The following is a 23,905-nucleotide window of genomic DNA, read 5'->3' on the forward strand; positions in this document are numbered from 1 at the left end:
GAAGGGGAGGAATCAACCAGCTGTTATGGTATTGGAGGGCTTAGGCCTTCTCCAACCACTGCCCCAGACAGACTATGATATGCTCTCATGATTGCTTGGTTAGCCCCTGGTTTCTAATAATATAGCATGAGTATGAACATTAAACGATCATTAAGCAACTGTCTTCTCTACAATATACAGTCAGATTTAACAAAATTATGACCCATTTTATCAAAAGTAAAACTGAACAAAAATAGAAATGCAAGTTCAAATAAGGAAATCAGTCGATTTAAATACATTCATTAGGCCCTAATCTATGGATTTGACATGACTGGGCAGGGGCTCAGCCATTGGTGGGCCTGGGAGAGTATAGGCACACCCACTGGGGAGCCAGGCTCAGCCATTGGTGGGCCTGGGAGAGTATAGGCACACCCACTGGGGAGCCAGGCTCAGCCATTGGTGGGCCTGGGAGAGTATAGGCACACACACTGGGGAGCCAGGCTCAGCCAATCTGAGTTGTTCCCCACAAAAGGGCTTTATTACATACAGACAGAAATATTCCTCAGTTTCATCAGCTGTCTGGTTGCCTGGTGTCAGACAATCCCGCAGATGAAGAAGCCAGATGTGGAGGTCCTGGGCTAGCCTGGTTAAACGTGGTCTGTGGTTGTGATGCCGGTTGGACGTACTGCCAAATTCTCTAAAACGACGTTGGAGGCGGCTTATGGTAGAGATATGAACATTCAATTATCTGGCAACAGCTCTGGTGGACATTTCTGCCAATTGCACCATCCCTCAAAACTTGAGACATCTGTGGCGTTGTGTTGTGTGACAAAACGGCACATTTTAGAGTGGCCTTTTATTGTCCCCAGCACAAGGTGCACCTGTGTAATGATCATGCTGTTTAATCAGCTTCTTGATGTCCCACACCTGTCAGGTGGATGGATTATCTTGGCAAAAGGAGAAATGCTCACTAACAGGGATGTAAACAAAATTGTGTACAACATTTGAGAGAAATAAGCTTTTTGTGCAGTATGGAACATTTCTGGGATCTTTTATTCCAGATCATGAAACATGGAACCAACACTTTGCATGTTGCGTTTATATTTTTGTTCATATAGATTGTAGTTGTTCCCAGTTCATGATGTATTTTATATGCTATAGCAAGTGAATGGAACTTGCATGGTATGATAATGGAGGTTAGGCCTATTGTAGATATTGCAATATAGCTTATAATGAACTAATTTAAGCTAGGTATTATTTCACATCAATATTGGACATTACACCATTTTCTCAAAGCAACCAAGCCCAACATATATGTTATAGGCAGCACCATGTGTAACTAATGGACAGGTAACGTAGATATACTGTAACTACGGTAGTCACCCTGTCTCACCTCTCAGACGTGTTTCCATGGGAGCGATCAGGTGCACGGAGGACTGGAATCGCCGACGCCAAAAGGTGTAGGCTATATTTGCGCCTGTAAATATAAGCATCAACAACATAATAGGATTACAGAACGGAGAACTAAGGACCACGAGCAGGATATTATAGACTTTTAGCTAAAACGGGAATGACGAGTTACCGGGTAACCAAGGAACCGCTGTTGGTAAGGCGCCCAGCGTTAGTCCCAACGAAGTGGAAACGAGAACCACTCTGTTGAATGACTCGGTCTACCGGAGAGAACCGCGCGTTAACAACGTTAATCGAAGTCAGCCTATAATTGGAAATTAAATTGAAAGCAGTAAAGCGGGAAATACTTAATATACCTGCGCCTAAAGACGTCATGGGTGCGATCGTGTTCGCGTGGATGTACATATAATTTGGTCTGAAGACCGTTTGGCGCTCCGAGTCAACACAAACAGCAGTGAGTACATATATAGTGATTGTAGTGAGTAGGATGTACATTTCTCTGAAATAACAAGCTCAAAAGAAGTGTTGTTCCTCCTGTAGGACCTCAGTGAAACGACAGATCCGAAGGCTACGTATTCAGAATATCAGTGAAAGAAAAAAAAAAAAAAGTGTTTTGTGTGTGACAGGTTACGTTCCTCACCTGTCTGATGGAGAAGTATGACAAGCTGGCCAAGATTGGAGAGGGTTCATACGGTGTGGTGTTTAAATGCAGACACAGGGAATCCGGACAGATAGTCGCCATCAAGAAGTTTGTTGAGTCAGAGGATGACCCAGTCATCAGGAAGATAGCACTGAGGGAGATACGCATGCTGAAGGTAGGAGAGATACACACACACACACACACACACACACACACACACACACACACACACACACAGACAGACAGACAGACAGACAGACAGACAGACAGACAGCACCCTCTCACCACCCACTGTGTTCATCCCTGCAGCAGCTGAAGCATGTGAACCTGGTTAACCTCCTGGAGGTTTTCAGAAGGAAGAGACGTCTCCACCTGGTCTTTGAGTTCTGTGAGCAGACCGTCCTGAACGAGCTGGACCGACACCCCCGTGGGTACGTTAACTCTTATCACCCTGTCATGACTCCCTAACCCCGTGGGTACATTAACTCGTATCACCCTGTCATGACTCCCTAACCCCGTGGGTACGTTAACTCTTATCACCCTGTCATGACTCCCTAACCCCGTTAACTCGGTCACATTCCCTAACCCCGTGGGTACGTTAACTCTTCACCCCTGTCATGACTCCCTAACCCCGTGGGTACGTTAACTCTTATCACCCTGTCATGACTCCCTAACCCCGTGGGTACGTTAACTCTTATCACCCTGTCATGACTCCCTACCCCGTGGGTACGTTAACTCTTATCACCCTGTCATGACTCCCTAACCCGTGGGTACGTTAACTCTTATCACCCTGTAATGACTCCCTAACCCCGTGGGTACGTTAACTCTTATCACCCTGTCATGACTCCCTAACCCCGTGGGTACGTTAACTCTTATCACCCTGTCATGACTCCCTAACCCCGTGGGTACGTTAACCCTTATCACCCTGTCATGACTCCCTAACCCCGTGGGTACGTTAACTCTTATCACCCTGTCATGACTCCCTATCCCCGTGGGTACGTTAACTCTTATCACCCTGTCATGACTCCCTAACCCCGTGGGTATGTTAACTCTTATCACCCTGTCATGACTCTTTCGGGCCCAACCCCAACTCAGCTGCTAAAATAAACATGTGATGTCCTTTGTGTTGGTCTAACTCTCTCACTCTCAGGAGCTCTATGATCATCTTTCCTGTTTCATTTAGTGACTCCTCACGTCATACACTTTGCCTGGTGGTTAGTCTGACCACTAGGATGGACAGAATGAGGTAGGGGTTGGGAGAGAGGGGGAAAGAGAGAATGAGGTAGGGGTTGGGAGAGATAGGGGGACAGTGAGAATGAGGTAGGGGTTGGGAGAGAGGGGGACAGAGAGAATGAGGTAGGGGTTGGGAGAGATAGGGGGACAGAGATAATGAGGTAGGGGTTGGGAGAGATAGGGGGACAGACAGAATGAGGTAGGGGGTTGGGAGAGAGGGGGAAAGAGAGAATGAGGTAGGGGTTGGGAGAGAGAGGGGGACAGAGAGAATGAGGTAGGGGTTGGGAGAGAGAGGGGGACAGAGAGAATGAGGTAGGGGTTGGGAGAGAGAGGGGACAGAGAGAATGAGGTAGGGGTTGGGAGAGATAGGGGACAGACAGAATGAGGTAGGGGTTGGGAGAGATAGGGGGACAGAGAGAATGAGGTAGGGGAGGGAGAGTTAGGGGGACAGAGAGGGGGTTGGAGAGATAGGGGACAGACAGAATGAGGTAGGGGTTGGGAGAGATAGGGGGACAGTGAGAAAGAGAGGGGTTGTGAGAGATAGGGGGACAGACAGAATGAGGTAGGGGTTGGGAGAGATAGGGGGACAGAGAGAATGAGGTAGGGGTTGGGAGAGATAGGGGGACAGAGAGGGGGAGGGAGAGATAGGGGGAAAGAGAGGGAGAAGGAGAGATAGGGGACAGACAGAATGAGAGGCAGGGACAGAGAGGAGGAACAGCGTCTGAACTACGTGGTGGGAGACCGTTGCTAAGAGACACTAAAGACAGAGAACATTAGAAGAAAAAGTATTGTGTCAGCATACTTTAATTGACACATTACGCACACACACACACACACACACACACACACACACACACACACACGCTTTTACAGAAGTGAAAAGTAATATAGATGTCAATAAAGCTATGATACAAAATAACTCAAAAGTTAAAAATAAATCCTTTCTAGCACGCAGACATTATAATTATTAGCTGTTCCAAAAGCAGCAGCTACACTTCCTGGGGTCCAACACAAAACATGACACGTAATACAGAATGACATAATGCAGAATATCATTAGACAAGAACAGAACGTTGTGTTTTGTGGCAGAAGTTGACGCCCTGCAGCGTCCGCCACACTATTACTCTTCAGTTGAACCCCAGGGACCCTGGAGGAGACCAGAACACAACAGGATGTTTTATAGAACACACACACACACACCCCTCTACCCCACACACACTCTCCGTTCCCAAGACAAAGGGCAGTGTGTGTATTATGTTAGGAGAAAGCTTCCTCCCTCGCTGCCTCACTACAGGTCCTTTACCCAGAATGCCACGCAGCAGAAACTCAAGCCGCCCCTGAAAACAAAAGCCGTGGTTGCTAGGGGCGACATGCATATACAGTTGCCCGGGTGATAGAGAACTGTTTAAAGCAGCAGTCCGTTTGGATGTAACGAGAAAGGATCTGAGAACATAACAATATCACGATGATTATAATGAGGATTATTATGATGAATTATTTACAGTAGCATTACATGTCACGATGATTATAATGAGGATTATTATGATGAATTATTTACAGTAGCATTAAATATCATGAGGATTATTATGAATTTACAGTAGCATTAAATATCATGAGGATTATTATGAATTTACAGTAGCATTAAATATCATGAGGATTATTATGAATTTACAGTAGCATTACATATGATGATGACTACAGTTGAAGTCGGAAGTTTACATATACTTGAGCCAAATACATTGAAACTCCGTTTTTCACAATCCCTGACATTTAATCCGAGTAAAAATTCCCTGTTTTAGGTCAGTTAGGATCACCACTTTACTTTAAGAATGTGAAATGACAGAATAATAGTAGAGAGAATGATGTATTTCAGCTTTTATTTCTTTCATCACATTCCCAGTGGGTCAGAAGTTTACATACACTCAATTAGTATTTGGTAGCATTGCCTTGAAAATGTTTATCTTGGGTCAAACTTTTTGGCTAGCCTTCCACAAGCTTCCCACAATAAATTGGGTGCATTTTGGCCCATTCCTCCTGACAGAGCTGGTGTAACTGAGTCAGGTTTGTGTCTCCTTGCTCCCACATGCTTTTTCAGTTCTGCCCACAAATGTTCAATAGGATTGAGGTCAGGGCTTTGTGATGGCCACTCCAATACCTTGACTTTGTTGTCCTTAAGCCATTTTGCCACAACTTTAGAAGTATGCTTGGGATCATTGTCCATTTGGAAGAACCATTTGCGACCAAGTTTTAACTTCCTGACTGATGTCTTGAGATGTTGCTTCAGTATATCCACATAATTTTCTTACCTCACGATGCCATCTATTTTGTGAAGTGCACCAGTCCCTCCTGCAGCAAAGCACCTCCACAACATGATGCTGCCACCCCCGTGCTTCACGGTTGGGATGGTGTTCTTCGGCTTGCAATCCTCCCCCTTTTTCCTCCAAACATAACGATGGTCATTATGGCCAACTAGTTATTTTTTTCGTTTCATCAGACCCGAGGACATTTCTCCAAAAAGTACGATCTTTGTCCCCATGTGCAGTTGCAAACCGTAGTCTGGCTTTTTTTATGGAGGTTTTGGAGCAGTGGCTTCTTCCTTGCTGAGTGGCCTTTCAGGTTATGTCGATATAGGACTCGTTCTACTGTGGATATAGATACTTTTGTACCTGTTTCTTCCAGCATCTTCACAAGGTCCTTTGCTGTTGTTCTGATTGATTTGCAATTTTCGCTCCAAAGTACTTTCATCTCTAGGAGACAGAAGGCGTCTCCTTCCTGAGCGGTATGATGGCTACATGGTCCCATGGTGTTTATACTTGCATACTATTGTTTGTACAGATGAACGTGGTACCTTCAGGCATTTGGAAATTGCTCCCAAGGATGAACCAGACTTGTGGAGGTCTACAATTTGTTTTCTGAGGTCTTGGCTGATTTAAAATAAAAAAAATGGTCAAGCAAAGAGGCACTGAGTTTGAAGGTAGGCCTTGAAATACATCCACAGCTACACCTCCAATTGACTCAATTTATGTCAATTAGCCTATCAGAAGCTCCTAAAGCCATGACGTAATTTTCTGGAATTTCCCAAACTGTTTAACGGCACAGTTAACTTAGTGTATGTAAACTTCTGTCCTACTGGAAATGTGATACAGTGAATTATAAGTTAAATAATCTGTCTGTAAACAATTGTTGGAAAAATGACTTGTGTCATGCACAAAGTAGATGTCCTAACCGACGTGCCAAAACTATAGTTTGTTGACAAAAAAATGTGTTTTGTTTTAATGACTCCAACCTAAGTGTATGTAAACTAGTTTTAATGACTCCAACCTAAGTGGATGTAAACTAGTTTTAATGACTCCAACCTGAGTGTATGTAAACTAGTTTTAATGACTCCAACCTGAGTGTATGTAAACTAGTTTTAATGACTCCAACCTAAGTGTATGTAAACTTCCGACTTCAACTGTACGTGTTTCTGAACTATTGACAACAACTAAGTATCCCTCTATAACCTCCGACCTCTGTGTGTTCTATAAAACATCCCGTTGTGTTCTGGTCTCCTCCAGGGTCCCTGAGGTTCAACTGAAGAGTATAGTGTGGCAGACGCTGCAGGCCGTCAACTTCTGCCACAAACACAACGTTAGTTGCAGCTAATTCTTACTTCTAATGTCTGTGTGCTAGAAATGATTTATTTTTGTATAATAGCTTTATTGACATCTATATTACTTTTCAGTTCTGTAATAGTGTGTGTGTGTGTGTGTGTGTGTGTGTGTGTGTGTGTGTGTGTGTGTGTGTGTGTCTGTGTGTGTGTGTGTGTGTGTGTGTGTGTGTGTGTGTGTTGCAGTGTATTCATCGGGATGTGAAGCCAGAGAACATCCTCCTCACCAAGACAGGAGTCATCAAACTCTGTGACTTTGGATTTGCCAGGATCCTCAGTAGGTCACACACACACACACACACACACACACACACACACACACACACACACACACACACACACACACACACACACACACACACACACACACACACACACACACACACACACACACACACACCACGGCCCGTGAGTATGTTTGTGTGCGCTTAGTGTTCTATGTTTCTCTAATGACTAATTCAACAAGGAGCCTAAAGATATCAGCTGCTGTTCTGGTCTCCTCACTTCCACAGCAGGGAAGTATAGGGAGGAGAGAAGGCCAGTCAGCCTGTTAGACAGTCAGCCAATCAGCCAGTCAACCGGCCAGTCAGCCAATCAGCTAGCCAGTCAGCCATTTAGGCAGTCAGCCAGTCAGTCAACCGGCCAGTCAGCCTGTTAGACAGTCAGTCAGTGAGTCAAAAACTTCATCCAGTTAGTCATTCAGTTAGCCAATCAGCTAGCCAGTCAGCCGGTCAGTCAGTTAAGCAGTCAGCTAGCCAGTCAGCTAGCCAGTCAGCCAGTTAAGCAGTCAGCTAGCCAGTCAGTCGGCTAGTCATCCAGTCAGCTAGCCGGTCAGTCAGTCAGCCAATCAGCCAGTCATTCAGTCAGCTAGCCAGTCAGTCAGTTAGCCAGTCAGCCAATCAGCTAGCCAGTCAGCTGTTCAGTCAGTCAGTTAGCCAGTCAGCCAATCAGCTAGCCAGTCAGCTGTTCAGTCAGTCAGCTAGCCAGTCAGTTAGACAGTCAGCTAACCAGTCAGTTAGCCAGTCAGCTAGTCAGTTTTTCCACAACCACAGGTCATTACGAGTGTCTCGTAATGCCCTTTGGCCTGTCTAATGCTCCTTCAGTCCTCCAGGCCTTCATCAACAACGTGTTTCGTGACATGCTGGGACGGGGCGTAGTGGTCTATATAGACTACATTATGGTCTATTCTGCTGACCGCGTCCAGCATTAGTCTCGTTAGTCAGGTCTGTGCTGAGAAGACTGTTGGAGCATGAGCAGGAGAAATGTTTTGTTTTTCCAGTGGTCCGTGTCCTTGGAAGGAAGTGTCCTACGCATCAGCGCATTCAGGTCATGGCCCATCTCCAAGTCCGCGAAAGCAGTCCAGCGATTCCCGGGGTTCGTCAACTAATTTCGTAAGGGTCATCCGGAGCTTCAGCTGACAGGAGGTCCCCAGCAGCTCCGTTGGACAGCTGAAGGCGGAGATGGCGTTTGACACGCTGAAGGCACGTTTCACCACTGCTCCCTAACTCTCCTTCATCGTCGAGGTGGATGCCTCCGAAGTAGGAGTCGGGGCATTGTTATCCCAGCGCACCGGAACCCCTCCATAGCAGCCAGTCAACCCTGCACTTTCTACTCCAATCTAGTGAGCCCCGCCCAGAGGAACTACGACGTAGGGGACCGGGAACTCTTGGCGGTCAAGAAGGCTCTGAAGGAGTGGAGGCACTGGCGGGAGGGATCCAAACACCCTTTCCTGGTGTGAACAGACCAACGCAAACTGGAGTACATCAGACTAAACCCAAGACAGGCCAGGTGGGCTCTATTCTTCGCCAGGTTCCAATTCACGATTTCCTATAAGCCAGTCTCGAAGAATGTGAAGGCGGACGCCCTGTCTCACCTCTATGACGCAGAGGAGAGGCAGGAAGACGAGACCTCCATCATCCCTCCGTTCCGCATCATTGCGCCAGTGGTGTGGGATGCTCATGTTATTCAATGTCTCTCTCTCTCTCTCTCTCATGTTATTCAATGTCTCTCTCTCTCCCTCACGTTATTCAATGTCTCTCTCTCTCCCTCATGTTATTCAATGTCTCTCTCTCTCCCTCATGTTATTCAATGTCTCTCTCTCTCTCTCTCCCTCATGTTATTCAATGTCTCTCTCTCTCTCTCATGTTATTCAATGTCTACCTCTCTCTCTCTCCTCATGTTATTCAATGTCTCTCTCTCTCCTCATGTTATTCAATGTCTCTCTCTCTCTCCTCATCAATGTCTACCTGCTCATGTTATTCAATGTCTCTCTCTCTCTCTCTCCCTCATGTTATTCAATGTCTCTCTCTCTCCCTCATGTTATTCAATGTCTCTCTCTCTCTCCCTCATGTTATTCAATGTCTCTCTCTCTCTCCTCATGTTATTCAATGTCTCTCTCTCTCTCCCTCATGTTATTCAATGTCTCTCTCCCTCAATGTCTCCTCTCTCTCTCCCTCATGTTATTCAATGTCTCTCTCTCTCTCAATGTCTCTCTCTCTCATGTTATTCAATGTCTCTCTCTCTCTCTCCCTCTCATGTTATTCAATGTCTCTCTCTCTCTCCCTCATGTTATTCAATGTCTCTCTCTCTCTCCTCATGTTATTCAATGTCTCTCTCTCTCTCTCCTCATGTTATTCAATGTCTCTCTCTCATGTTATTCAATGTCTCCTCTCTCTCTCATGTTATTCAATGTCTCTCTCTCTCTCCCAATCATGTTATTCAATGTCTCTCTCTCTCTCTCATGTTATTCAATGTCTCTCTCTCTCCAATGTCTCATGTTATTCAATGTTATTCAATGTCTCTCTCTCTCTCCCTCATGTTATTCAATGTCTCTCTCTCTCTCCCCTCATGTTATTCAATGTCTCTCTCTCTCTCCCTCATGTTATTCAATGTCTCTCTCTCTCTCCCTCATGTTATTCAATGTCTCTCTCTCTCTCATGTTATTCAATGTCTCTCTCTCTCTCTCATGTTATTCAATGTCTCTCTCTCTCTCTCATGTTATTCAATGTCTCTCTCTCTCTCCCTCATGTTATTCAATGTCTCTCTCTCTCTCTCCCTCATGTTATTCAATGTCTCTCTCTCTCTCCCTCATGTTATTCAATGTCTCTCTCTCTCTCTCCCTCATGTTATTCAATGTCTCTCTCTCTCTCTCTCCCTCATGTTATTCAATGTCTCTCTCTCTCTCTCATGTTATTCAATGTCTCTCTCTCTCTCATGTTATTCAATGTCTCTCTCTCTCTCTCCCTCATGTTATTCAATGTCTACCTCTCTCTCTCCCTCATGTTATTCAATGTCTCTCTCTCTCTCCCTCATGTTATTCAATGTCTCTCTCTCTCCTCATGTTATTCAATGTCTCTCTCTCTCTCTCATGTTATTCAATGTTATTCTGTCTCTCTCTCCCTCATGTTATTCAATGTCTCTCTCTCTGTTATTCTCTCCTCTCATGTTATTCAATGTCTCTCTCTCTCTCCCTCATGTTATTCCTCTCTCTCATGTTATTCAATGTCTCTCTCTCTCCTCATGTTATTCAATGTCTCTCTCTCTCTCCATGTTATTCAATGTTATTCAATGTCTCTCTCTCTCTCTCCCTCATGTTATTCAATGTCTCTCTCTCTCATGTTATTCCTCTCATGTTATTCAATGTCTCTCTCTCTCTCTCCCAATCATGTTATTCAATGTCTCTCTCTCTCTCCCTCATGTTATTCAATGTCTCTCTCTCTCTCCCTCATGTTATTCAATGTCTCTCTCTCTCTCTCTCTCTCATGTTATTCAATGTCTCTCTCTCTCCCTCATGTTATTCAATCTCTCTCTCTCTCTCTCCTCATGTTATTCAATGTCTCTCTCTCTCTCTCATGTTATTCAATGTCTCTCTCTCTCCCTCATGTTATTCAATGTCTCTCTCTCTCTCTCTCATGTTATTCAATGTCTCTCTCTCTCCTCTCATGTTATTCAATGTCTCTCTCTCTCTCATGTTATTCAATCTCTCTCTCTCATGTTATTCAATGTCTCTCTCTCTCCCTCATGTTATTCAATGTCTCTCTCTCTCTCTCCCTCATGTTATTCAATGTCTCTCTCTCTCTCCCTCATGTTATTCAATGTCTCTCTCTCTCCCTCATGTTATTCAATGTCTCTCTCTCTCTCTCTCTCTGTTATTCAATGTCTCTCTCTCTCCCTCATGTTATTCAATGTCTCTCTCTCCCAATCATGTTATTCAATGTCTCTCTCTCTCCCCTCATGTTATTCAATGTCTCTCTCTCTCCCTCATGTTATTCAATGTCTCTCTCTCTCCCTCATGTTATTCAATGTCTCTCTCTCTCTCATGTTATTCAATGTCTCTCTCTCTCTCTCTCCCTCATGTTATTCAATGTCTCTCTCTCTCTCCCTCATGTTATTCAATGTCTCTCTCTCTCTCTCCCTCATGTTATTCAATGTCTCTCTCTGTGTTCAGCGGGGCCAGGTGATGACTATACAGACTATGTGGCTACTCGGTGGTACCGGGCTCCAGAGCTCCTGGTGGGTGATACTCAGTATGGAGCCCCGGTGGACCTCTGGGCGCTGGGCTGTGTATTCGCTGAGCTACTCCATGGAAACCCTCTCTGGCCTGGACGCTCTGACGTTGACCAGCTCTACCTCATCAGAAGCACTCTAGGTACACATGTGAGAAGGAGCCAATTTATTGTCAAGGTTAATTTTTTCCAAACGACAGCTGTTTGTTGTTTTTGCTTTATGTTGCCTGCTACCTGTGATAACCTCCGTTCTGACCACATCAGGTGACCTGATCCCTCGTCACCAGCAGGTGTTCCGATCCAACGTGTTCTTCAGTGGAGTCAGCATCCCCGAGCCTGACACCACGGTACCTAACTATTTATATATTTATATACTATTAATATATATATTTATTTATATACAGTACCAGTCAACATTTTGGACTCACCTATTCATTCAAGGGGTTTTCCTTTATTTGTACTATTTTCTACGTTGCAGAATAATCACGAAGACATCAAAACTTTAAAATAACAAATATGGAATCATGTAGTAACCAAAAAAAGTGTTAAACAACTCGAAAAAATATATGAGATTCTTCAAAGTAGCCACCCTTTGCCTTGATGACTGCTTTGCACCCTCTTGGCATTCTCTCAACCAGCTTCATGAGGTAGTCACCTGGAATGCATTTCAATTAACAGGTGTGCCTTGTTAAAAGTTCTTCTTAATGCGTTTTAGCCAATCAGTTGTGTTGTGAAAAGGTGTCTGAGGGGGTATACAGAAGCCCTATTTGGTTAAAGACCAAGTCTATATTATGGCAAAGAGAAATGACAGTCCATCATTATTTTAAGACATGAAGGCCAGTCAATCCGGAAAATGTCAAGAACTTTGAAAGTTTCTTCAAGTGCAGTCACAAAAACCATCAAGCGCTATGATGAAACTGTCTCTCATGAGGACCTCTCAGAGTTACCTCTGCTGGAGAGGATACGTTTATTAGAGGTACCAGCCTCAGAAATTCCAGCCCAAATAAATGCTTCACAGAGTTCAAGTAACAGACACATCTCAATATCAACTGTTCAGAGGAGACTGCATGAATCAGGCCTTCATGGTCGAATTTCTGCAAAGAAACCACTTCTAAAGGACAGCAATAATAAGAAGAGACTGGCTTGGGCGAAGAAACATGAGCAATGGACATTAGACCGGTGGAAATCTGTCCTTTGGTCTGATGAGTCCAAATGTTTGATTTTTGGATCCAACCACCATGTCTTTGTGAGACGCAGAGTAGGTAAACAGATGATCTCCGTATGTGTGGTTCCCACCGTGAAGCATGGAGGAGGAGGTGTGATGGTGTGGGGGTGCTTTATTGGTGGTACTGTCAGTGTTTTATTTAGAATTAAAGGCACAATTAACCAGCATGGATACTACAGCAGTCTGCAGTGATACGCCATCCCATCTGGTTTGTGCTTAGTGGGACAATCATTTGTTCTTCAAAAGGACAATGACCCAACATACCTCCAGGCTGTGTAAGGGCTATTTGACCAAGAAGGACAGGGATGGAGGGCTGTATCAGATGACCTGGCCTCAATGCAATTGAGATGTTTTGGGATGAGTCGGACCGCGGAGTGAAGGAAAAGCAGGCAACAAGTGCTCAGCATATGTTGGAACTCCTTCAAGACTGTTGGAAAAGCATTCCAGGTGAAGCTGGTTGAGAGAACACCAAGAGTTTGGAAAGCTCTCATCAAGGCAAAGGGTGGCTACTTTGAAGAATCTCAAATCTCAAATATATTTTGATTTTTTAAACACTTTTTGGTTACTACTTGATTCCATTTGTATAATTTCATAGTTTTGATGTCTTCACTATTATTCTATAGTGTAGAAAATAGTAAAAATAAAGAAAACCCTTGAATGAGTAGCTGTGTCCCAACTTTTGACTGGTACTGTATACTATAACTAACTATATTACTATATCCCCTGGCCTAGCCAGACACTATGGTACCTTACTATAGATACTATACTGTACTATAAATACTATAACTAACTATAGTACTATATCCCCTGGCCTAGCCAGACACTATGGTACCTAACTATATATACTATACTGTACTATACTTTTGTATACTATAACTAACTATATTACCATATCCCCTGGCCTAGCCAGACACTATGGTACCTAACTATACCTAACTATATATAATGTACTATACAATAAATACTATACTATAACTAACTATATTACTATATCCCCTGGCATAGCCAGACACTATGGTACCTAACTATATATACACTATACTGTACTAAACCTTTCTATACTATAACTAACAATATTACTATATCCCCTGGCCTAGCCAAATACTACGGTAACTATACTATATTCTACTATGCTATACTATGCTATACTATATTGTACTATGCTATACTATAACTAACTATATTACTATATCCCCTGGCCTAGCCAAATACTACGGTAACTATACTATACTATGCTATACTATACTATGCTATACTATATTGTACTATGCTATACTATAACTAACTATATTACTATATCCCCTGGCCTAGCCAAATACTACGGTAACTATGCTATACTATGCTATGCTATGCTATACTATACTATATTGTACTATGCTATACTATAACTAACTATATTACTATATCCCCTGGCCTAGCCAGATACTACGGTAACTATACTATACTATGCTATACTATGCTATGCTATGCTATACTATGCTATACTATATTGTACTATGCTATACTATAACTAACTATATTACTATATCCCCTGGCCTAGCCAGACACTTCGGTAACTATACTATACTATGCTATGCTATGCTATACTATGCTATACTATATTGTACTATGCTATACTATAACTAACTATATTACTATATCCCCTGGCCTAGCCAGACACTATGGTACCTAACTATATATACTGTACTATACAATAAATACTATACTATAACTAACTATATTACTATATCCCCTGGCCTAGCCAGACACTTCGGGTACGGTTCCAATGTTATCTAATTTTATATCAAGCCTATTAATAACATCATATCACTGTCTGTTGATATCATCATATCACTGTTGACAGTATAGTATTTTGCTTGATTATTCTCTGTTCTCTCTGTAGGAGCCCCTGGAGAAACGCTTCCATGGTGTGTCCTCTCACGCTCTCACTGTCATGAAGGTCTGTGCTTTACACCTACCGTTAGTAATATCTGGTGATTGACTGACTGACTGACTGACTGTGTAAAGAAGAATGGCGCCGGAGGGCATGGCTACCGTTGTACTGGCTCCTAACGAACTGTGCTGCTCACCTGAGGTAGAGTACCTCATGATAAACTGCAGACCACACTATCTACCAAGAGAGTTTTCATCTATATTTTTCGGAGCTGTCTATTTACCACACAAACTGATTCTGGCACTAAGACTGCACTCAATTAACTCTATAAGACCATAAGCAAACAAGAACATGCTCATCCAGAAGTGGCGCTCCTAGTGGCCTGGTACTTTAATGCAGGCAAACTTAAATCCATTTGATCTAATTTCTTCACCTTAACTCCACACAGAGGTCGATACAAAGCTCTCTCTCGCGCTACATCTGACCATAATTCTATCTTCCTGATTCCTGCTTACACGCAACAACTAAAGCAGGAAGTACGAGTGACTTACTCAATATGGAAGTGGTAAGATGCCGCGGATGCTACACTACAGGACTGTTTTGCAAGCACAGACTTGAAAATGTTCCGGGATTCATCCAATGGTATTGAGGAGTATGCCACCTCAGTCACCTGCTTCATCAAAAAGTGCATATCATCAACGTCATCCCCACAGTGACCGTACGTACTTATCCCAACCAGAAGCCATAGATTACAGGAAACATCCACACCGGGCTATAAGCTAGAGCTGCCGCTTTCAAGACGCTAATCAGGATGTTTATAATTAATCCCGCTATGCCCTCAGACGAACTATGAAACAGACAAAGCGTCAATATAGAACTAAGATTGAATCCTACTACATCGACTCTGTCTCTCGTCCGATGTGGAAGGGTTTGCAAACTACTACGGATTACAAAAGGAAACCCACCTGCAAGCTGCCCAGTGTTGCGAGCCTTCCAGACGAGCTAAATGCCTTTTATTCTTGCTTCGAGGCAAGCAACACTGAAACATGCATGAGAGAACCAGCTGTTTGGGATGACTGTGTGATCTAGCTCTTGGTAGCCGATGTGAGTAAGACCTTTCAACAGCTCAACATTCACAAGGCCGAGGGGCCAGACGGATTACCAGGACGTGTACTCAGAGCATAAGTGGACCAACTGGAAAGTGTCTTCACTGACAATTTCAACCTCTCCCTGACCGAGTCAATAATACCTACAGTTGAAGTCAGATATCAACAAACACTTGGGTGGAGTCATTAAAACTTGTTTTTCAACCACACCCCACATTTCTTGCTAATAAACTATAGTTTTGGTAAGTCGGTTAAGACATCTACTTTGTGCACAAGTCATTTTTCCAACAACCGTTTACAGACAGATTATTTCACTCTATCACAATTCCAGTAAGTCAGAAGTTTTCATACACTAAGTTGACTGTGCCTTTAAACAGCTTGGAAAATTCCAGCAAATGATGGCATGGCTTTAGAAGCTTCGGATAGGCTAATTGACACCATTTTGAGACAATTGGAGGTGTACCTGTGATTTTATACCTCCACAAGTGTAATGGGTGTCATCTTCTGAAGAGGAGGAATCGGACCAAAGCACACTGAACACTGAAACAAAAATGACAAAGTGAATAAACGAAACCGAAACAGTCCTGTCAGGTGCAAAACACTAAACAGAAAACAATTACCCACAAGAATAAAAAAAAAGCTACCTAAGTAGACAACGATAGACAGCTGTCCCTGATTGAGAACCATATCCGGCCAAAACTATGTCTGTCATAGTTGAAGTGTACCTATGATGAAAATTACAGGCCTCTCTCATCTTTTTAAGTGGGAGAACTTGCACAATTGGTGGCTGACTAAATAATTTTTTGCCCCACTGTATATCCACAGTAAAATGAGTCCTATATTGACATAACCTGAAATACTGCTCAGCAAGGAAGAAGCCACTGCTCCAAAACCGCCATCAAAAAGCCACACTACGGTTTGCAACTGCACATGGGGACAAAGATCATACTTTTTGGAGAAATTTCCTCTGGTCTGATGAAACAAAAATAGAACTGTTTGGCCATAATGACCATCATTATGTTTGGAGGAACAAGGGGGAGGCTTGCAAGAATACCATCTCAACTGTGAAGCACGGGGTTGGCAGCATCATGTTGTGGGGGTGCTTTGCTGCAGGAGGGACTGGTGCACTTCACAAAATAGAGGAGGAAAGAATGAGGAAATTTCATGAGGAAAGAAAATTATGTGGATATATTGAAGCAACATCTCAAGACATCAGCCAGGAAGTTAAAGCTTGGTCGCAAATGGGTCTTCCAAATGGACAATGAGCCAAAGCATACTTCCAAAGTTGTGACAAAATGGCTTAAGGACAACAAAGCCAAGGTATTGGAGTGGCCATCACAAAGCCCTGACCTCAATCCCATAGAAAATTTGTGGGCAGAACTGAAAAAACGTGTGCGAGCAAGGAGGCCTACAAACCTGACTCAGTTACACCAGCTCTGTCAGAAGGAATGGGCCAAAATTCACCCAACTTATTGTGGGAAGCTTGTGGAAGGCTACCCAAAACATTTGACCCAAGTTTAAAAATGTAAAGGCAATGCTACCATATAATAATTGAGTGTATGTAAACTTCTGACCCAATGGGAATGTGATGAAAGAAATAAAAGCTGAAATACATCATTCTCTCTACTATTATTCTGACATTTCACATTCTTAAAATAAAGTGGTGATCCTAACTGACCTAAGACAGGGAATTTTTACCAGGTAAATGTCAGGAATTGTGAAATACTGAGTTTAAATGTATTTGGCTAAGGTGTATGTAAACTTCTGACTTCAACTGTACATGTTTTAAGCAGTCCACCATAGTCCCTGTGGCCAAGAAATTGAAGGTAACCTGCCTAGATGACTACAGCCCTGTAGCACTCAGTAGCAATGAAGTGCTTTGAAAGGCAGGTCATGACTCACATCCACACCATCATCCCGGAAATCCGAGACCCACTCCAATTTGCGTACCGGCCCAAAAGAACCACAGATGACGCAATCTCATTCGCACTCCACACTCCTCTTTCCCTCCTGGAAAAAGGAACACCTATGTGAGAATGCTTTTCATTTACTACAGCTCAGTGTTCAATACCATAGTGCCCTCAAAGCTCATCACTAAGCTAAGGACCCTTGGACTAAACACCTCCCTTTGCAACTTGATCCTGGACTTCCTGATGGACCGCCACCAGGTGGTGAGGGTAGGCAACAACACATCTGCCACGCTGATCCGAGGGATGGTGCCCCTCAGGGGTGGGTGCTCAGACCCCTCCTGTACTCCATGTACACCCATGACTGCGTGTCCAAAGACGACTCCAACACCATCATTAAGTTTTCTGACGACACAACAGTGGTAGGCCTGATCACCGACAACGATGAGACAGCCTAAAGGGAGGAGGTCAGAGACCTGGCAGTGTGGTGCCAGGACAACAACCTCTCCCTCAACGTGATCAAGACAAATTAGCTGATCATGAACTACAGGAAAAGGTGGGCCCGAAAAGGCCCCCATTAAAATCAACAGGACTGTAGTGGAGCGGGTCGAGAGTGTCAAGTTCCTGGTGTCCTCATCACCAACAAACTAGAATGGTTCAAACACACCAAGACAGTCGTGAAGAGGGCACGAGAACACCTATTCCCCCTCAGGAGACTGAAAAGATTTGGCATGGGTCCCCAGATCCTCAAAAAATTCTACAGCTCCACCACCGAGAGCATCCCGACCGGTTCCATCACCGCCTGGAAAGGCAACTGCTCTGCATTGTCAGAGGAAGGGCCCTCCCCCCGCTGCTACTAGCTGTTTATTATCTATGCGTTGTCACTTTACCCCTACCTACAGTACCAGTCGAAAGTTTGGACACACCTACTCATTCAAGAGTTTTTGCAGAATAATAGTGAAGACATCAAAACTATGAAATAACACGTGGAATTATGTAGTAACCCACATTTTATTAAACAAATCCAAATATATTTTATATTAAGTAGCCACCTTTTGCCTTGATGACACCTTTGCACACTCTTGGCATTATCTCAACCAGCTTCATGAGGTAGTCACCTGGAATGCATTTCTATTAATAGGTGCGCCTTGTTAAAAGTTCATTTGTGGAATTTCTTTCCTTCTTAATGCATTTGAGCCAATCAGTTGTGACAAGGGATGGATGGTGTATATATATATATATATATATTATATATGTGTTGATATTATATATTATATCTATTTGGTAAGTCCATATTATTGACAGCTCAAGAGACACGACAGTCCATCACTTTACGACATGAGGGTCAGTCAATCTGGAAAATGTCCAGAAATGTTAGTTTCTTCAAGTGCAGTCGCAAAAACCATCAAGTGCTATGATGACTGTCTCTCATGAGGACCGCCACAGGAAAGGAAGACCCAGGGTTACCTCTGTTGCAGAGAATACGTTCATTAGAGTTACCAGCCTCAGAAATTACAGGCCAAATAACTGCTTTACAGAGTTCAAGTAACAGACACTTGGCCTGATGAGATTTTTGGTTTCAACCTCCGTATCTTTCTGAGACGCAAAAGTAGGTGAACGGATGATCTCCGCATGTGTGGTTCCCACCGTGAAGCATGGAGGAGGAGGTGAGATGGTGTGGGGGTGCTTTGCTGGTGACACTGTCAGTGATTTATTTTTAAATCAAGGCACACTTCACCAGAATGGCTACCACAGAATTCTGCAGCGATACGTCATCCCATCTGACCCAACACACCTCCAGGCTGGATAAGGGCTATTTGACCAAGAAGGAGAGTGATGGATTGCAACATCAGATGACCAGATCATCTGGCCTCCACAATCACCCGACCTCAACCCAATTGAGATGGTTTAGGTTGAGTTGGATGGCAGAGTGAAGGAAAAGCTGCTAATAAGTGCTCAGCATATGTGGGAACTCCGTTAAGACTGTTTGGTTGAGAGAATGCCAAGATTGTGTAAAACTGTCATCAATTCTATACATGTGCAAATTACCTGGACGAACCTGTACCCGTTGACTCGGTACCGGTACCCCCCGTATACGCCTGTGTTACTTTATATATATTTTTTCCGTTAGTTTATTTATTAAATATTTTCTTAACTCTATTTCTTGAACTGCACTGTTGGTTAAAGGCTTGTAAGTAAGCATTTCACGATAAGGTTTATACCTGTTGTATGTGACAAATGCATTTGATTTGTTTTGATCTGACTGACTGATTGACTGACTGGCTGATTGACTGACTGATTGACTGACTGATTGACTGACTGATTGAATGATTGACTGATTGACTGACTGACTGATTGACTGACTGGCTGATTGACTGACTGACTGATTGGCTGATTGACTGATTGACTGACTGGCTGATTGACTGACTGATTGATTGACTGATTGACTGACTGATTGACTGATTGATTGACTGATTGACTGACTGACTGACTGATTGGCTGATTGGCTGATTGATTGACTGATTGGCTGATTGATTGATTGACTGACTGATTGACTGACTGATTGGCTGATTGACTGATTGATTGACTGATTGACTGATTGACTGATTGATTGACTGACTGATTGACTGATTGACTGACTGATTGATTGACTGATTGACTGACTGATTGACTGAGTGACTGACTGACTGAGTGACTGACTGATTGGCTGATTGATTGACTGACTGATAGACTGATTGACTGATTGACTGACTGATTGACTGATTGACTGATTGATTGACTGATTGACTGACTGACTGATTGGCTGATTGATTGGCTGATTGATTGACTGATTGACTGACTGACTGACTGATTGACTGATTGACTGATTGTCTGACTGATTGACTGACTGATTGAATAATTGACTGACTGATTGGCTGACTGATTGACTGATTGGCTGATTGATTGGCTGATTGATTGACTGACTGATTGACTGATTGATTGACTGACTGACTGACTGACTGACTGACTGACTGACTGACTGACTGATTGACTGATTGACTGATGGATGTATGGTTGTGTTGATTAGTCATGCCTGGTGATGGACCCGTTGTTGCGTCTGTCCTGTGAGGAGCTGTTGGAGCTGCCATACTTTCTGGAAGAAGGCGGAGCCAGCTGGGGCCGCGAGGGGGATTGTCCCGGGAGACGCCATGACAACAAAATCTCCAGACGACGACAGGTCGGGGTAAGAGAAAGACAGGTCGGGATGAAAGAAAGACAGGCTGGAGTAAGAGACAGACAGAGTGAGGTGAGAGACGTACAGGCTGGGGTGAGAGACGGACAGGCTGGGGTGAGAGACAGACAGGCTGGAGTGAGAGACAGACAGGGTGAGGTGAGAGACGTACAGGCTGGGGTGAGAGACAGACAGGCTGGAGTGAGAGACGTACAGGCTGGGGTGAGAGACCGAAAGGCTGGGGTGAGAGACGGACAGGGTGGGGTGAGAGACGAACAGGGTGAGGTGAGAGACGTACAGGCTGGAGTGACAGACGTACAGGCTGGGGTGAGAGATGGACAGGCTGGGGTGAGAGACAGACAGGCTGGAGTGAGAAACGGACAGATTGGGGTGAGAGACAGACAGGCTGGAGTGAGAGACAGACAGGCTGGAGTGAGAGACAGACAGGCTGGGGTGAGAGACGGACAGGCTGGGGTGAGAGACAGACAGGCTGGGGTGAGAGACAGACAGGCTGGAGTGAGAGACAGACAGGCTGGGGTGAGAGACAGACAGGCTGGAGTGAGAGACAGACAGAGTGAGGTGAGAGACAGACAGGCTGGAGTGAGAGACAGACAGGCTGGGGTGAGAGACAGACAGGCTGGGGTGAGAGACGGACAGGCTGGGGTGAGAGACAGACAGGCTGGGGTGAGAGACGGAAAGGCTGGGGTGAGAGACGGAAAGGCTGGGGTGAGAGACGAACAGGGTGAGGTGAGAGACGTACAGGCTGGGGTGAGAGACAGACAGGCTGGGGTGAGAGACGGACAGGCTGGGGTGAGAGACGGACAGGCTGGGGTGAGAGACAGACAGGCTGGAGTGAGAGACAGACAGGCTGGAGTGAGAGACAGACAGGCTGGAGTGAGAGACGGACAGGCTGGGGTGAGAGACAGACAGGCTGGGGTGAGAGACAGACAGGCTGGGGTGAGAGACAGACAGGCTGGAGTGAAGGTTGTATGCTTAGGGCCAGGGGCTTTTCTCAACTGTCAACTCCTGAGTATTTTCTTGTGGCCCTATGTGTGCTAGCTAAGTGTCTACGTTGTGTGTATGTATCTTGTTTTCTGAGAGCGTTCCCGCATGCCGTCAGACATCAGCCGTTGAAGGTGACCTTTGACTTTGAAATCAATGAATGCTGCTATACTACCCTGGTTGTGCGTCCAATGTCAGCGTCCAAGAATCACAGAGGTTCATTCTATCTTGTGAATTGAATTAATGACAAAAAAAGTTGTTTTTGGTTGCATATGGCCTCCACTAGATTCCACTGGTTATGGCCTCCACTAGATTCCACTGGTTATATCCTCCACTAGACACCACTGTCCTCCACTAGACATCACTGGTTATGTCCTCCACTAGACACCACTGTCCTCCACTAGACACCACTGGTTATGTCTTCCACTAGACACCACTGGTTATGTCCTCCACTAGACACCACTGGTTATATCCTCCACTAGACACCACTGGTTATATCCTCCACTAGACACCACTGGTTATGTCCTCCACTAGACACCACTGGTTATATCCTCCACTAGACACCACTGGTTATGTCCTCCACTAGACACCACTGGTTATGTCCTCCACTAGACACCACTGGTTATGTCCTCCACTAGACACCACTGGTTATATCCTCCACTAGACACCACTGGTTATGTCCTCCACTAGAAACCACTGGTTATGTCCTCCACTAGACACCACTGGTTATGTCCTCCACTAGACACCACTGGTTATATCCTCCACTAGACACCACTGGTTATGTCCTCCACTAGACACCACTGGTTATGTCCTCCACTAGACACCACTGGTTATATCCTCCACTAGACACCACTGGTTATGTCCTCCACTAGACACCACTGGTTATGTCCTCCACTAGACACCACTGGTTATGTCCTCCACTAGACACCACTGGTTATATCATCCACTAGACACCACTGGTTATGTCCTCCACCAAATACCACCGGTAATTGCCTGTTTATATAATTGTTCTTCGTATATATAAAAAACAACAACATCTCAATATCCATCATCGGACTGAACATACTCTCCTGCAACCCGCCTCACCCAATGTGGTACGGATCTGCTATTTATTACACTTTAGAACCTGAACCCCCATCAGCAGCTAGCCAGCTAACTAGCTACTAAGCTAGTGCTATTTATTACACTTTAGAACCCGAACCCCCATCAGCAGCTAGCCAGCTAACTAGCTACTAAGCTAGTGCTATTTATTACACTTTAGAACCTGAACCCCCATCAGCAGCTAGCCAGCTAACTAGCAACTAAGCTAGTGCTATTTATTACACTATAGAACCTGAACCCCCATCAGCAGCTAGCCAGCTAACTAGCTACTAAGCTAGTGCTATTTATTACACTATAGAACCTGAACCCCCATCAGCAGCTAGCCAGCTAACTAGCTACTAAGCTAGTAGTCAGTTAGCCACTGCTAGCGGTCATCACTGTTAATTCGGACATCTGCCAGCCTCAGCCCGGCCAATTCCTGCCAGTCTGCACAGCGCGATATCAACCCCGAGCATACCATGTCCCGGCTAGCCGAAGAGATCCATCAAACAATTGCCGGGCTTCAATACCTCTTTTTGACAATTGGCCTGGACCCTTTGCTGCCGACACGGAGCCCCGCCGATCCATCATGTAACCGTCCGAGGGGGTTTCAACAGGCTCTCCCATTGCGACGTCCCCCTGAGGACCATCTGCTAGCCTGCTAGCCCCGGCCTGCTAGCTGTCTGAATCGACGTGCCTCCAACTCGCCTAGCTACTCACTGGACCCTATGGTCACTCGGCTACACATGCCTCTCCCTAATGTCAATATGCCTTGTCTATTGCTGTTTTGGTTAGTGATTATTGTCTTATTTCACTGTAGAGCCCCCAGCCCTGCTCAATATGCCCTAGCTGGCCCTTTTGTTCCACCGCCCTCACATGCGATGACCTCACCTGGCTTAAATGGTGCCTCTAGAGACAAAACCTCTCATCTTCACTCAATGCCTAGGTTTACCTCCACTGTACTCACATCCTACCATACCCTTGTCTGTACATTATGCCTTGAATCTATTCTTCCGCACCCAGAAACCTGCTCCTTTTACTCTCTGTTCCGAACGCACTAGACGACCAGTTCTTTTAGCCTTTAG

At 44.6% G+C, this 23,905-nt stretch overlaps 1 protein-coding gene across 2 annotated transcripts in view; it reads left to right on the forward strand.

Annotated features, from left to right (window-relative positions):
- The first annotated feature begins 1,216 nt into the window (after positions 1-1,216).
- Positions 1,217-23,905, forward strand: part of LOC115124679 (cyclin-dependent kinase-like 1) — a 32,196-nt gene continuing 9,507 nt past the window's right edge. The window contains exons 1-9 of one of the 2 annotated variants that reach the window (XM_029654111.2): positions 1,217-1,843; positions 2,016-2,204; positions 2,339-2,460; positions 6,820-6,892; positions 7,098-7,188; positions 11,359-11,559; positions 11,681-11,763; positions 14,524-14,580; positions 20,595-20,750. In XM_029654111.2, the coding sequence (XP_029509971.1) occupies positions 2,037-2,204; positions 2,339-2,460; positions 6,820-6,892; positions 7,098-7,188; positions 11,359-11,559; positions 11,681-11,763; positions 14,524-14,580; positions 20,595-20,750 (951 nt within the window). In that variant the 5' untranslated portion in view covers positions 1,217-1,843; positions 2,016-2,036. Of the gene's footprint in view, positions 2,205-2,338; positions 2,461-6,819; positions 6,893-7,097; positions 7,189-11,358; positions 11,560-11,680; positions 11,764-14,523; positions 14,581-20,594; positions 20,751-23,905 lie in introns of both variants that reach the window. The other variant, XM_029654113.2, reaches the window with a different exon arrangement.

The sequence above is a fragment of the Oncorhynchus nerka genome, linkage group LG14 (genome assembly GCF_034236695.1).
Source record: "Oncorhynchus nerka isolate Pitt River linkage group LG14, Oner_Uvic_2.0, whole genome shotgun sequence".
NCBI classification, from domain to species: domain Eukaryota; kingdom Metazoa; phylum Chordata; class Actinopteri; order Salmoniformes; family Salmonidae; genus Oncorhynchus; species Oncorhynchus nerka.